This window comes from Nesoenas mayeri (assembly GCF_963082525.1).
Source record: "Nesoenas mayeri genome assembly, chromosome: 21".
Lineage (NCBI taxonomy): Eukaryota > Metazoa > Chordata > Aves > Columbiformes > Columbidae > Nesoenas > Nesoenas mayeri.
Genome location: NC_137571.1, coordinates 4,275,443 through 4,287,998, shown reverse-complemented (window position 1 = coordinate 4,287,998; position 12,556 = coordinate 4,275,443). Strand labels below are relative to the sequence as shown.

Here is a 12,556-nt window from a genome sequence, read left to right as displayed (position 1 = left end):
TCCCTGTGGGAGGCGGGGGCGGCACCATCTGAGCTGCTAAATTAAAGCCGTGCTTTCTATCCCCACAAATAAATTCCCCTCGCGAAAGGCCGGTTCTGTGGCTGATGCTCTTGCAGAGGTCGCGCTGTGGAGGAGGCTCCGCTGTGTGACCTGCAGCAAGCTTTCCCACCGAAATCCTGGGGAAAAGGAGCTTTTTAAATGGGTTTGAGGAGAGAGGGGAAATCTAAAGGCTGCTCTGGTACCACTGATTTCACAGAATCCACTGGGTTGGAAAAGACCTCATTGATCATCGAGTCCAACCCTTGGTCCAACTCCAGTCCGTTTACTAGATCATGGCACTAAGTGCCATGTCCAAGCTCAGTTTAAAACCCTCCAGGGCCGGTGAGTCCAGCACCTCCCTGGGCAGCCATTCCAATGCCTGACCACTCTCTCTGCACAGAATTGCTTTCTAATCTCCAGCTCAACTTCCCCGGGCAGAGTTGGAGCCCGTGCCCCCTTGTCCTATTGCTGATGCCTGGGAGAAGAGCCCAATCCCCACCTGGCCAGAACTGCCCTTCAGGTAGTTCTAGAGAGTGCTGAGCTCAGCTCTGAGCCTCCTCTTCTCCAGACTGAACAAGCCCAGCTCCCTCAGCCTCTCCCCATAGGGCTTGTGTTCAAGTCTCTTCCCCAGTCTTGTTGCTCTTCTCTGGACCCTCCAGCACTTCAATCTCTTTCCTGAGCTGAGGGCCCAGAACTGAACACAACACTCCAGGTGTGGCCTCCCCAATGCAGAGCACAGGGGAAGGATCACTGCCCTTGTCCTGCTGACCACGCCGGTTTGGATACAGGACAGGACACCATTGGCCTTCTTGGCCACCTGGGCACACTGTTGGCTCATGTTGAGCTTTCTATCAGTTAGTACCCCCAAGTCCCTTTCTGCCTTCTGATTTGCTGCTACTCCAAAAAATACCTTAATAAATGCACACGAGTGCTTGCAAACCGCACAGTCCCTCGGCTGGGGACATTATCACGCTTCAGCGGGGTGACCTGCTTACGCAGCAAGGACACATCTTCCCCCAGGCCCAGGGGAAGCAGCCGTAAGCGTTTCTTTTGGGGACAGCTAATGACTTTCTCTTGAATCTGGAGATCACTGAAAGTCTGAGCTCCATAAATAAAAGAACAAAGAAAGAAACCCTTGAAAGGGTGAAGGAGTCTAATGGCTTCAAAAGCCAAGCGTGAGAAGCCCTGGGCGTAGGACACAGAAGGACATAAGTCTTATTTTGTATAGAATTATAAAGCCACCAAACGAGCTTTTCTTATCTTAGCAGTATTAGGAACAAGAAAGCGATAACGTGTGGAAATGCTGCGACTGAGCGAGATTACCCTCAATTCTTTGACTTTTAAGTTGAAAATTGGATCTGTAGTTTTCTGCTGGGGGAAATCACAACACGTCGGGATTTGTGACCCGTTTATCGAATGCATCTTCATTTACAATGTAATTGGAACATCAATTTGTATGGTGATGTACCAATCTTTCCCATTTCTTTCTTAATAGGCACAGCTTTTATATCAAGTGGAAAAGATTTGATAGAAATCATCTATTATGATGCAGTTTTTTACCAGTAGAAGTGGATCTTGTGACGCTGCCTTTGGAGTCGTACGGCTTGCTTGTGCATTGCATTTGTTGCATGTTTATGTGAAAGATTCTAATGTTATGGAGGAATGTAAACTCAATATATTGAAATAACTGTATATGTTAAAAAATATTTTGAAAACGTGCCCTGCATCAAGTATCTTCCTCCCTCTCATAGCGTTGCTGCATTCAGATTTTAGCCCCGAGTCTGCGGAAGCTAATTTGAGATCCCAAAATAGCCACTGGCATTCGGATGTGTCTCTCAAAGATGCTCTAATTAGCCAGACGTTCCGGGGGTGACACAGGACTGAAATTGGTGAGGGGTAGAGATTCCTTTGAGTGCTGAAGTCAGAGTCACCCGAATAACCTTCCCTTTCCTCCTGCCCTGGCCGCAGAGGTTGGATTCTGCTGGCTCTGAGCTGACAAGCACCACTGATCCTTCACCTCCCGATTTCCCCAAAGGCCTAATCCACATCTTATTATATGTAGGATTTTGGTAAAGACCATAAACAAGATTGTCCCTGGTACTGTACAGTGTGATGTACATCAGCAGCCACGTCTCCTCCATGGAAATGTTTCCCAAAAATCCTGTTTTTTTCAGAAGTTTGTCTCTAGAAACACCCTCTCGGCTGCTCTGGCCCTTGTTTGGAACGGCCGCAGCTCCTTTGGTTTAAATCCTCGGGCTGGATTTGCTTGGAGCTGGTCCAGACCTGGACTTCGCGCTTCCTCGGTGAGGTCTCACCATGCACAGTGGTTCATAGTAGCCTGGACAGCAACAGGAGTGTGAAACGGGCTCCAGCTGCTGCTGCAGGGATGTCCCCAGCACCTGTCCCTGTCCTACCCTGTTCCAGTTGCTGTTCAGACTATTAAATAAAGCAAAGGGCTACAAGCTTTCCTTTATACCTTACCCATGCTGGTTTTATCTTTGACTTAAAAACACTGTGCTTTTAGTAAGACTAAGATATTACCTCAATATAGCCCTCTGTTTCATTCCATTTTTAGCAATCTGGGTTTAAGAGCACAGCTGGATTCCCTGTTCGGCTGTTAAAGCAGACGACTCTTTTTGTACAGGATGAGTTTTTAAATTTGTATGAGAGCATCTGTCAAGGAACAGAGCCAAGGAAAACAACTTAAACATGCACATCTTCCCTTCCTCACCCCGTACCGCTGCTCTCCTCAAGAACTCTTGGGCAAAGGGTGATTGCACAGCCTGTGACAGACCCTCCAAATGTCCCCAGAGGAGCAGAGACCAGCTGTGACCTGTCTGCTGGGAGACGTGATGCCGCTAACACAGCTTTTCCTATGGCTGCGGGGAACAAGTACATATGGTGCTTTTGGGGAGGAAGACGGGGCTTGGGGAAATTCTTTAATTGAAAAACCTCTAGAACATCTCGGATGAGGTGTTGGACACATGCCCCGTTTGGAAGCTTTGAGGGGGAGGAATTTCTGCAGGCTGGTTGGGGCCTGTGGGAGCTCCCATCTCAAATGTAGACATTATTCCTCTTTCTCTACTCAGGAAGCTTGAGCCTTCCATCGCTACCATATGTTTTAATAGAAATGTTTGTTTTCGCGCTTGTTTTGCTGCTTTTGCAAAGCGGGATGAATCTCCAAGGAGCCGATCTCAGGTCTGCTATAGGAACCTGGTTAAGATGCCATTTGCTTTGCCATGGTTGGGAAATAGGAACCTGGCAGCTCGTGGTGAGCGCTGGGAACACCAGAGCATCCTCAGAACCTGGAGAGCAGCAGCTGGGTGGCCATTTAAAGTGTTTTCTAATGGAGTTGTTACTTTTATCGCTGGCTTTAGAACCAAATGTGACCATCGTGCGTGGTGTTACAGAAGCTAAACCTGTTTTCAGCCTGACATTGCTACATCCTACCTGTCACCTTCATAGTTATACCTGGAAGATTTGGTTAAAACCACAGGTGTCTGGATACTCCTGGTGTTTGATGTCTCTGCACAATGAAGGTTTCAAAATGAGCAGAAAGCCAAAGATTTGCCCTGTGGAAGCTCATTAATTTGAGAGGTGACTTTGCCTCCTGTTCTCAGGATTGTATAATGCTCCATCTGTCCCGAAGCACCAAACACCCACCAGTTAAGGAAATCGATGAAAAACACTGCGAGTGGTCGGTAAAGATGGTGAAAACTGATCAAGGTGAATCACAGCACTAAAATAACTCGCATAGGAAGCTGGCGAGCTCCTGCCTGGCTGGTATTTAGCGAGGAGCGTTCAGCAGATGTTGAAAACCATTAGTCATTCCCTGTAATAAAGCTTTAATGTTGAAAATATTGGGTTTTTGGCTTTTTAAGGCGTGAGGTTTTTCTCTCGTTTCTCGCTGCTGTTTATGGGAAGGTGAGAGGGGAGGGGGGTGCCCTAAGGGCGGTGCTGGGGGGCGATGGAGGGTCTGGCGGTGCCTCAAGATGCCCCTAAGGGCTTCGATGCCTGGTCTCGGGGGGGCGTGGCGAGGGGTGGGGATGTGGGCGGGGTTTGGGCGCCGTGGGCGGGGACGGAGGGGCAGCGCGCACGCGTCCCGCAGGAGGTTTGGCCGCTGCCGGCCGCCATCGCGCCGCCGGCCCCGCCCGCCATATTGTGCCCGGCGCGGCGCTGAGCGGCGGCCGGCGATGGGTGAGGGGGAGCGGGCGGCGGGACTGACCCGGGCACCGGTCCCGGGGGAACGAGGTGGCGGGGGGGGTGCCGAGGCGGGAGCTGGGGGAGCGGGCGGGGCGCTGGGGAGCCCGCAGCTGGCCCCGCTCCGCCCCGCCGCTGTGAGGGGGGCGGCTCCCGGGCTGCGGCCTGGCCCGGAGCCCCCGGGGAACCCCGGGGCTGCCCCTGGGCCCCGTTCCTCCGCGCAGCCTCGCTGTGTGCTGCCGGAGCCCCCAACCCCGTGCTCCCCCGTGCCCCGGGGGGTCTCCGCAGCGCCGGGACTCCCCTGCGGCCCGGCCCGCAGCTCCGGGGGCTCCGGCACCGCTCTACCCTGGAGCCCCCCTGCCCTCCTGCAGCCCCGGGCTGCCCCGGAGCCCTGTGGCCCTGCCTGTGCCCCAGACTGCCCGTGTGTCTCCCCTGCAGCCCCTGCCTGTCCCCCTGGAGTGTTTATGGCTCCTCCCTGACCCTCTGCAGACCCCTCACCCCCTGGCCGGTGCCCCCACAGCCCCCCACCTGCTCTCCCGGAGCTCCCACGTGTACCCCCCCCACACCCAACACTTTGATCCTACCACTTTTCCCTCTCAGACTCTCATCATGGTGTCCCACACCTCAAACCCACTGTCTCCACCCGCCCACCGCAAGGTCCTGACCATCAGGTGCCCCCTTGTCCCTGTGTTGTGTCCTGGGGCTTCCTGTGTGCAGCCCTCCCCGGTTCACCAGCAGCTCCTTTGTGTCCCCAGGTCACACGAACCCTGTGCTGTGGCACATACTGGGGCTTGTGCCCTTTGCTCTGTGACACCCCCAGGTCCCCCAGCCCTGCAGCCACCTCTGTGCCCCACTATCCCAGGTGGTAGCACCTGCTTTGGGTTATCTTCGCCTTTTTTTGGGTCTAGCAGCCCCCTGCACCCTGTCCCTTGTTTGTGACTCGTACAGCAGTTTGGAGAACTCTGGAGCTCCGTGTAAGCTTTAAAACTTGTTTGAGACCAGTTGCTAAACCTTCAGCTTGTTTTTTGTTGAATTCTGGGTGCTGGTTGCTAAGTGATGCAAACTGGAAATGAGCAATCAGAAAAAGAAATGTTAGCAACTGATAGGACCTGATCCAAGCTTCTTCACCACTCAGATTTTACTTCTAGCAAATGGTGTATTGTCACCGTGTCCTTTCTCTAAGTTCCAGAGACTCTCCTCCTAAGGTCAAACAGCATCCAGAGAAGGTTTTTAAAACCTTAGTGTTATTATTATGGTTTAAACTCTGTCAAGCAAGCACTAGAAAGGCTAATTTGGGGCTACCATCCTGTTGAGCTCTGTGCCATGCAAACATACAACAAATACCCCAAAAAATTCTACTTATCTTTTTTGCTGTCTTAAAAGAGCAAAGAAGGAAAAAGCCAGTTAGTGTGCTTTTGGAGTGTGTTTTTTAAAAGAGCTGTGCATATTTGAACCCAGCACAAAATTGGGCAAAAGGGGACCCAGGTAATATACTGAATCCTTTGGGCGAATTGTTTAGCATCTCTGTAAGTGTATTGCTCTGCCTATAGAACAAGGGAAACACCACAGCGATGCAGATTAAATTCCCTGTAAACTGCCTTGAGTTGGGAGAGAGGCATGAAAACCTTCTCCCTGCTCCCCTGGCGGCCCGAGTACATTAAGTTTTAAGTCTCAGTGATTTCAGCGCCGTAACAAGCTGCTGCCTGTCCCAGGAGCGTCAGGAGCTATCGGGGGCCACATCTAGAGCCCGTGGCAAACACAGGAGATGTAGAAAAAGGTTGAGCAAAGTTGCGTTTTCCTGCCTCATGCTGCAGGCTGGCGGTGTGAGTGGTCAGCAGGGTGTGGTGAGCAGATGAGCCTTAATTAGAAATCTTCTTCTTCCAGTTTTAAGGACTGAAGATACAATCCCGCAGTGAGCAGCAGAGAAGCCACCTGGAAGGACAACACTCCACACCTTCTGTTGTTATGGCAGGGGGCAGGCGAGGCCCTAACCGGACATCCTACTGCCGAAACCCCCTCTGCGAGCCCGGGGCTGCTGGCGGCTCCGGCCACTCCACGAGTTCCTCTGTCACGGGTGTGCGCTCACGTACCAGGTACATCCAGCCTTCCACATCCTATTGCTCTCTGCAACTGCCTGAAAGGAGCTTGGAGCCAGGGGTGGTTGGGCTCTGCTCCCCAGGAGCAAGCGCCAGGAGCAGAGGAAATGACCTCAAGTTGCGCCAGGGGAGGTTGAGGTTGGATTTAGGAACAATTTCTTCCCCAAAGGGCTGTGGGGCATTGGAACAGGCTGCCCAGGGCAGTGCTGGAGTCACCAGCCCTGGAGGGTTGGACAGACAGACATGAGGTTCTCAGGACATGGGGCGGTGCCAGGGGTGGGTTAATGGTTGGACTCAATGATCTTGGGAGTCTCTTTCAACCAAAATGATTCTCTAATCTGCCTGTAACAGTCACCCCAGACATCCTCGACGCGCTGATGCTTTTGTTTTGTGGCAGACATTGACCATGATAGCTCAGGTTTCTCATTCAGTCAATATTAGACCCACTGATTTCTACCGTCCGTATGGGGGGGGTTGGTGGACAGCGCTGTGTTTATCCTGGGGAAGTGACCGCTGGCTTCTGGTTCCCCTTGGCAGGAGCGGTTCAGGTACAGGCCTTTCCAGCCCACCTTTGGCTACTCAGACCGTCGTCCCCCTCCGGCACTGTAAGATCCCGGAGCTGCCCGTGGAGCGCAGTGTGCTGTTCGAGCTCCAGCTCTTCTTCTGTCATCTCGTTGCTCTGTTCGTCCACTACATCAACATCTACAAAACCGTGTGGTGGTATCCGCCCTCCCACCCGCCTTCGCACACATCACTGGTAAGCACAGACTGTCTCTTGGGTCATTAGATGTAAAGTTTCCAATATATGTTTGAAATAAGCTCCATGTGACTTTACAGCCCTGGTGGGGGTTGCTCCTGTGACTCTTCTTTGGCTCTCTGCTTGGTATTTTCTTTCTGATCCTGGAAAAGTGAGTCTGAAGAGAATAATATAACTCAGGAACTTCTCTGTTGAATGTGTGTTTCTGCTGCCTGATGGAAAGTGGAATCACTTTGGTTTTGTCACTGCAGAACTTTCATCTTATTGACTTCAACGTGCTGACGGTGACAACGATCGTCCTGGCACGCCGGCTCATCGGTGCTATTGTGAAGGAGGTAAAGTCCCCAGGCAGATCTCAGAACTGTCCTCTCAGACGAAATGTAAAGCCGTGTCTCCCTTTTGCAGCTCCAAACTCTTCTGTCCTTTTCTAAAGAACTTTGTGCTATGTCCAAGTCAGAAACCTGGGCATGGCTTCTAGTGGGAAGAACAGAAATGAGCATCTCAAACCCTTGCTTGAGACTCTGTCCTTCTGCGATTGTTTCTGAATTACTGTCTCAACTAGAAGGTTCTGTAGGAAGAGTGAATTTGTTTCCGCTCTTCCCAGCTCTCTCTTCTCTCCCCGCAGGCTTCGCAGAGCGGCAAAGTCTCGCTGCCGCGCTCGGCTTTCCTGGTGATCACTCGGTTTGCTGTTCTCACTGGCACAGGCTGGAGTTTGTGTCGATCGATCATTCACCTTTTCAGAACCTACTCTTTCCTTAATCTCCTGTTCCTGTGTTACCCGTAAGTATTTCTTCTGTCACTTATGTGTGATTTCTAATTTTGCTTCAGTGGGTGTTGCTCAGTTGAATTGAAGCCTGAAAGTAAAGAAACACTCAATTACCTGGGAACAGAACTTTTCCCTGTTGCTGCATGATATTTCTTCTTGGTGGCAGGGCATGTCTTTAACATTTACCTGTATTTCAGCTTTAATATAAGCATTAATTATAGTTCTTAGATTGCTCACATTGTCTGAAAAGGGTTGCGTGCTTTCCTGATGGTGTTCTGAGAACCCGTGTCTGCGGTTTGCCTTAGTCCTTTGGTGCCTCTGCCAGGTGGAGTGAATCAAACAGTTGCTCTGCTTCATGTTAACTAACCAAAGGAAACTCGTTTTATTTCCAGTTAACACTGGAAATAGCTCCCTTCTCTCTAGTAGATGCAGGAGGAAGCGTCTCATAAAATCTGAGATGTGATGCTTGCATTTGAGATAGGTGAAGCACCTTTCTGGAGTTTATATAGGAACTAGGAGGGGGATGTGATTGAAATGCTGATCTCCTGCCAGCGAAGACACTTGCCCAGGGAGCTCACAAGGAAGTAACCACCCCTCTGCGCTTTGCTGCTCCAGGTTCGGCATGTACATTCCCTTCCTTCAGCTGAACTGTGACCTGCGCAAGACCGGCCTCTTCTCCCAGGTGGCCAACATCGGGCCCAGGGACACAGGCGAGGTGACGTCCCGGGGCAGGGACTACCTGAGCGTCCTGAAGGAGACCTGGAAGCAGCACACGCGCCAGATGTACGGCATGGAGGCCATGCCCACGCACGCCTGCTGCCTCTCCCCAGACCTCATCCGCAACGAGGTGGAATACCTGAAAATGGACTTTAACTGGCGGATGAAGGAGGTGCTGGTGAGCTCCATGCTCAGTGCCTACTACGTGGCCTTTGTGCCCGTCTGGTTTGTGAAGGTGAGCAAGGGCCACTGCTCATGCAGATGTGGCTTTTCCAGCTGCAGGACTGGCTGGGGAGGGTTGTGGGGAGGTGGACACTGGGCGATGGGGGAGATCTGGTTCTGGTTCTCGCTTCTCGCTGAGCTGGAAGGTGGGAGAGGTCAAAGCTGGTCTCTGTGCACAGGCAGCTGTGTCAAACCCATTTACAGAGGCCTTGTACAAAGTAAGAAGCAAAACCATGTGGGTTTGGCTTTGCTTAAACTCCAGCTGACAGAGGACTGATTGACTTCAATAAGGGAGGCAATATGCAAGAGGATGGACCTTGTTAGAATTCACAGCTGTTTTATTTAAGCTACTAATACGTTGTAGAATGAGACAAAAGTCTCATAGTGAATGTCAGACCTCAGGGATGAGCCCAAGTCCCCTTCCCCTGCTGGGCTGGTGCTCCCACCATGATCAGCTGAGCCAGGAAGCATCAGGAACTCTCCCTGTTTTGGTGAAAGGTGGTAACAGTATAAATGTTTCTCCATGGTGGGTTCAGGAGTGGTGCAGCAGCCGTCCTATGTAGGCGCTTCTTTTTCAAGCAGGATTAATAACTCCATGAATATCCCTCGTTTTACCTGCTTGAGCGCTTTGTGTTTTGATGGCATCATTAGGTGAGGCTGTCCAAACATGTTGTCACCCTTTCTTCTTGTCCCCCCCGCAGAACACTCAGTACTATGACAAACGCTGGTCGTGTGAGCTTTTCCTTCTGGTTTCCATCAGCACGTCGGTGATCCTGATGCAGTACCTCTTGCCCGCGCGCTACTGTGACCTGCTCCACAAAGCCGCAGCGCACCTGGGCTGCTGGCAGAAGGTCGATCCTGCCCTCTGCTCCAACGTGCTGCAGCATCAGTAAGGAACGCGCTCCCGGGGCTGGAGTTTTGTCTGAGCAGAGGCTGGATGGGGAGCTCGGCTTTCCAGCCACCTCTTGTTGCTAAAACACAAGGAAAATGAAAGCAGAGTTGTTGGTGACACATGTGTGTCGTGGCTTTGATTGCAGGGTGACAATAAAACCGTGGCAGATGTATTGTTAACCCTCTCCCCCCGCTTCCCCCGTCAGCCCATCCCTCTTCCTCCTTCCCACTCAGCACAGGGGATCGGGAGAAAAAGAAGGACAGAGAGAAGAGAGTTGGAAAAGTTAAAAAAGTTTTACTAATGCTACTAATAAGAATAGAGAAAATAATACAAAATATACAAACCCAATCTTGAAAGTCCCAGCAACTGCAGAGCTGGCAACCAAAGTCCTGGACTGGACTCTGCAGCCAACCAGAGCTGGATTCAGTCTGTCAGTGGCCTCAGTTCTCAGGAACGACTCAAGGTCCTCTCCTAATGTCGGCCATAAGGAAAAGGGACAAGATCCTCGTGATCTCCCACTTTTATATGAAATATCACGTGAATGGGATGGTATAATCAGTCGGTCAGTTTTGGTCACCTGTTTCGCGTTGCCCCTCTCATGAGATGTGTATCCATTCTTATCAATGACCTCGCATTCCATTGCTATGTTACCAAAACATGTATCTGGCTTTCCGGAAAGCAGCTAATAAGGCTTTAGCTGACAGGCAAATTCACTAAAAGAGAGCCTGTTTTTGTCAAAAACAATGTGTTTTGTTAAAGACAATGTGACAGACACTATCTGTACTGTCCACTCCCATGCTCAGTAAGCAGAGCTGATTTTTGGCAAGGCGTCTGCTGCTCCTGTCCCCAGGTCACTGCCGTTTGTCACTGCCGTGGTTCCATCCCTCGGCGGGCCAAACTCTGCCCTCGGAAATGATGGCACTTTGCTACCGCGGCGGCGGCTGTGGAGGGAGAAACAAGAGCTCTGTGCTTGTTCCCCACAGGTGGACAGAGGAGTGCATGTGGCCGCAGGGAGTATTGGTGAAACACTCCAAGAACGTGTACAAAGCCGTGGGTCACTACAACGTGGCGGTGCCCTCAGACGTCTCACACTTCCGCTTCCACGTAAGGTCCCCCATCTGCTTTTCTGGGGGTGTAATGTCTCATTAGGATCACAGTCCCCTTGTCCCCAGCCCTTTGTTGTGCCCCAGCTGGCTCTCTGAGCCCAAGAGCTTCCCATGGGGTGCACAGGGTTCGGTACAGCGGCTTGTGTTAGCCCTGCGGCTCGGAAGACTGAGCAGCCCGTGCAAACCGCGTCTCCAGAGGAATCCTCCCCAGCCTCTGCCCCACACATCCCACCACAAACACGTCCCGAAGGGCCTGACCTTGCTCCGTGACTTACTATGTTCTCTCCTACAGTTTTTTTTCAGCAAACCACTGAGAATCCTCAACATCCTGATCCTGCTGGAAGGAGCCGTCATCTTCTACCAGCTTTACTCACTGATCTCTTCAGAGAAGTGGCACCAGACTATCTCGCTGGCTCTGATCCTCTTCAGCAATTACTACGCCTTCTTCAAGCTGCTGCGTGACCGTCTGGTGCTGGGCAAAGCCTACTCGTATTCTGCCAGCAGAGACTCAGAGCAGAAGTTAAATTAAAACAATTGCACTGATGCTCAGCTTATTACAAAACAAACAAAACAAGGAACCCTCAGAGCTTTGTATTTTTGTTACTACTGCTTTTTTTTCTTTGATAACTGATGTAATTAAAAGGAAAAAACATATTTTTTTACTCCCAACGGTTGTTTGCGTGTTTATTTTCTGGTAAAATCCCCAGAGAAGACGGCCTCCTGTTTGTATTTGAGAGGAGTGATTTTTAGCAAGGGTGCTTAGTTTGGGGAGGTGCAAACGCTGCTGCTTCTGCTGGAGCTCCGATGGGAAGATGAGGGTTACAGGGGTGTTGGAGCTCACAAAGGGGACGAGTCCTGGTCCCATCCCTGCTGGGGACCCCAAAGCGCCTCCTGCACCCCCTGTGCTCTGTGCTTGGAGGGGAAAGCCACCTTGTTCCACTAAAATGGGGGGTTTATTATTAATTGCTATGGCAAAACTGCAATCCCACAGCCCGTGTGGATGCTGGTTTGAGGGGACCCGGCGTGGATTTGGGGAGGCCGGGGGGGGCTCCGGCTGCTCCGGCTTTGCGGTTCTATGAGCGGGTTCGTGTGTCCCCCCCCGCTTTGCCGCTTCTCCTGCCCAACCCGCCCGGCAGGTCCGCCCGGGGGGGATGAGCGGGTGACATCACCGGGCGAGGAGGAGGAGGAGGAGGAAGGGCAGGGGCGCAGCGCTGCACCGGCTCACGGGGGGCCGGGAGCAGCGGGACCGGCCCAGAGCCACCGCCGTCCCCGCTGCCGGGGCCACCGGCCGCGCCCGCCGCTGCGCCCGGCTCCGGGCTGGGGTCCCTGTGCGTCGCGGGGCTCCCGCCGCTCCCGCCGCCTCTACCAGATCCGGCCTTTGTTCCGCTCTCCGCGCCCCGCCGCCGCCGCCAGGGGGCGCCCGAGGAGCGCAAAGCCGCTCCCGGTCCCGGTCTCGCCGCGATCCCGGCAGCGCCGCCGGGAGCCCCGGGACGTGATTGCGAATGAAACCGGGCCCGGCTGGAGATCAAACACCGCGCGGGGAGCGGGACCGGCCCCTGCAGCGCATCGTCCCGGTGCACCGGGCGAGGGGGCGGGACGCCGTGCCCGGCCACGCCAGCGAGGGGACCCCGGGCACGGCGCGGGGGTCTCGGTGTCGCTGCCAGCACCCGGCACAGCGGGGCCAAAGGCCACCGGGAGCGGAGCCACCGCCGCCACTCGCCGGGGTGTCAGCAGCGAAGGGCGAGGAAGAGGAAGGACGAA

The 12,556-nt window shown here is 52.9% G+C and overlaps 1 protein-coding gene across 2 annotated transcripts; it reads left to right on the top strand.

Moving 5' to 3' along the window:
- The first annotated feature begins 4,223 nt into the window (after positions 1 to 4,223).
- Positions 4,224 to 11,456, top strand: TMEM39B (transmembrane protein 39B). Of its 2 annotated transcripts, none has more exons than XM_080357473.1 (9): positions 4,224 to 4,236; positions 6,124 to 6,332; positions 6,873 to 7,092; positions 7,344 to 7,427; positions 7,718 to 7,872; positions 8,474 to 8,810; positions 9,499 to 9,686; positions 10,673 to 10,793; positions 11,088 to 11,456. In XM_080357473.1, exons 2-9 carry the CDS (start codon positions 6,205 to 6,207, stop codon positions 11,322 to 11,324), a joined length of 1,470 nt encoding a protein of 489 aa, XP_080213599.1. In that variant the 5' UTR covers positions 4,224 to 4,236; positions 6,124 to 6,204; the 3' UTR covers positions 11,325 to 11,456. The 2 variants fall into 2 exon arrangements, with proteins under 2 accessions (XP_080213599.1, XP_080213600.1); XM_080357474.1 differs by lacking the exon at positions 4,224 to 4,236 and adding an exon at positions 5,893 to 6,016.
- Positions 11,457 to 12,556: the final 1,100 nt, after the last annotated feature.

Bases quoted from the DNA above. Each gene is read 5' to 3' on its own strand.
- TMEM39B (XM_080357473.1), top strand. From the start codon at position 6,205: ATGGCAGGGGGCAGGCGAGGCCCTAACCGGACATCCTACTGCCGAAAC. The intron at 6,333-6,872 runs GTACATCCAGCC...TCCCCTTGGCAG, and splicing joins GGTGTGCGCTCACGTACCAG to GAGCGGTTCAGGTACAGGCC. The intron at 7,428-7,717 runs GTAAAGTCCCCA...CTCTCCCCGCAG, and splicing joins TCGGTGCTATTGTGAAGGAG to GCTTCGCAGAGCGGCAAAGT.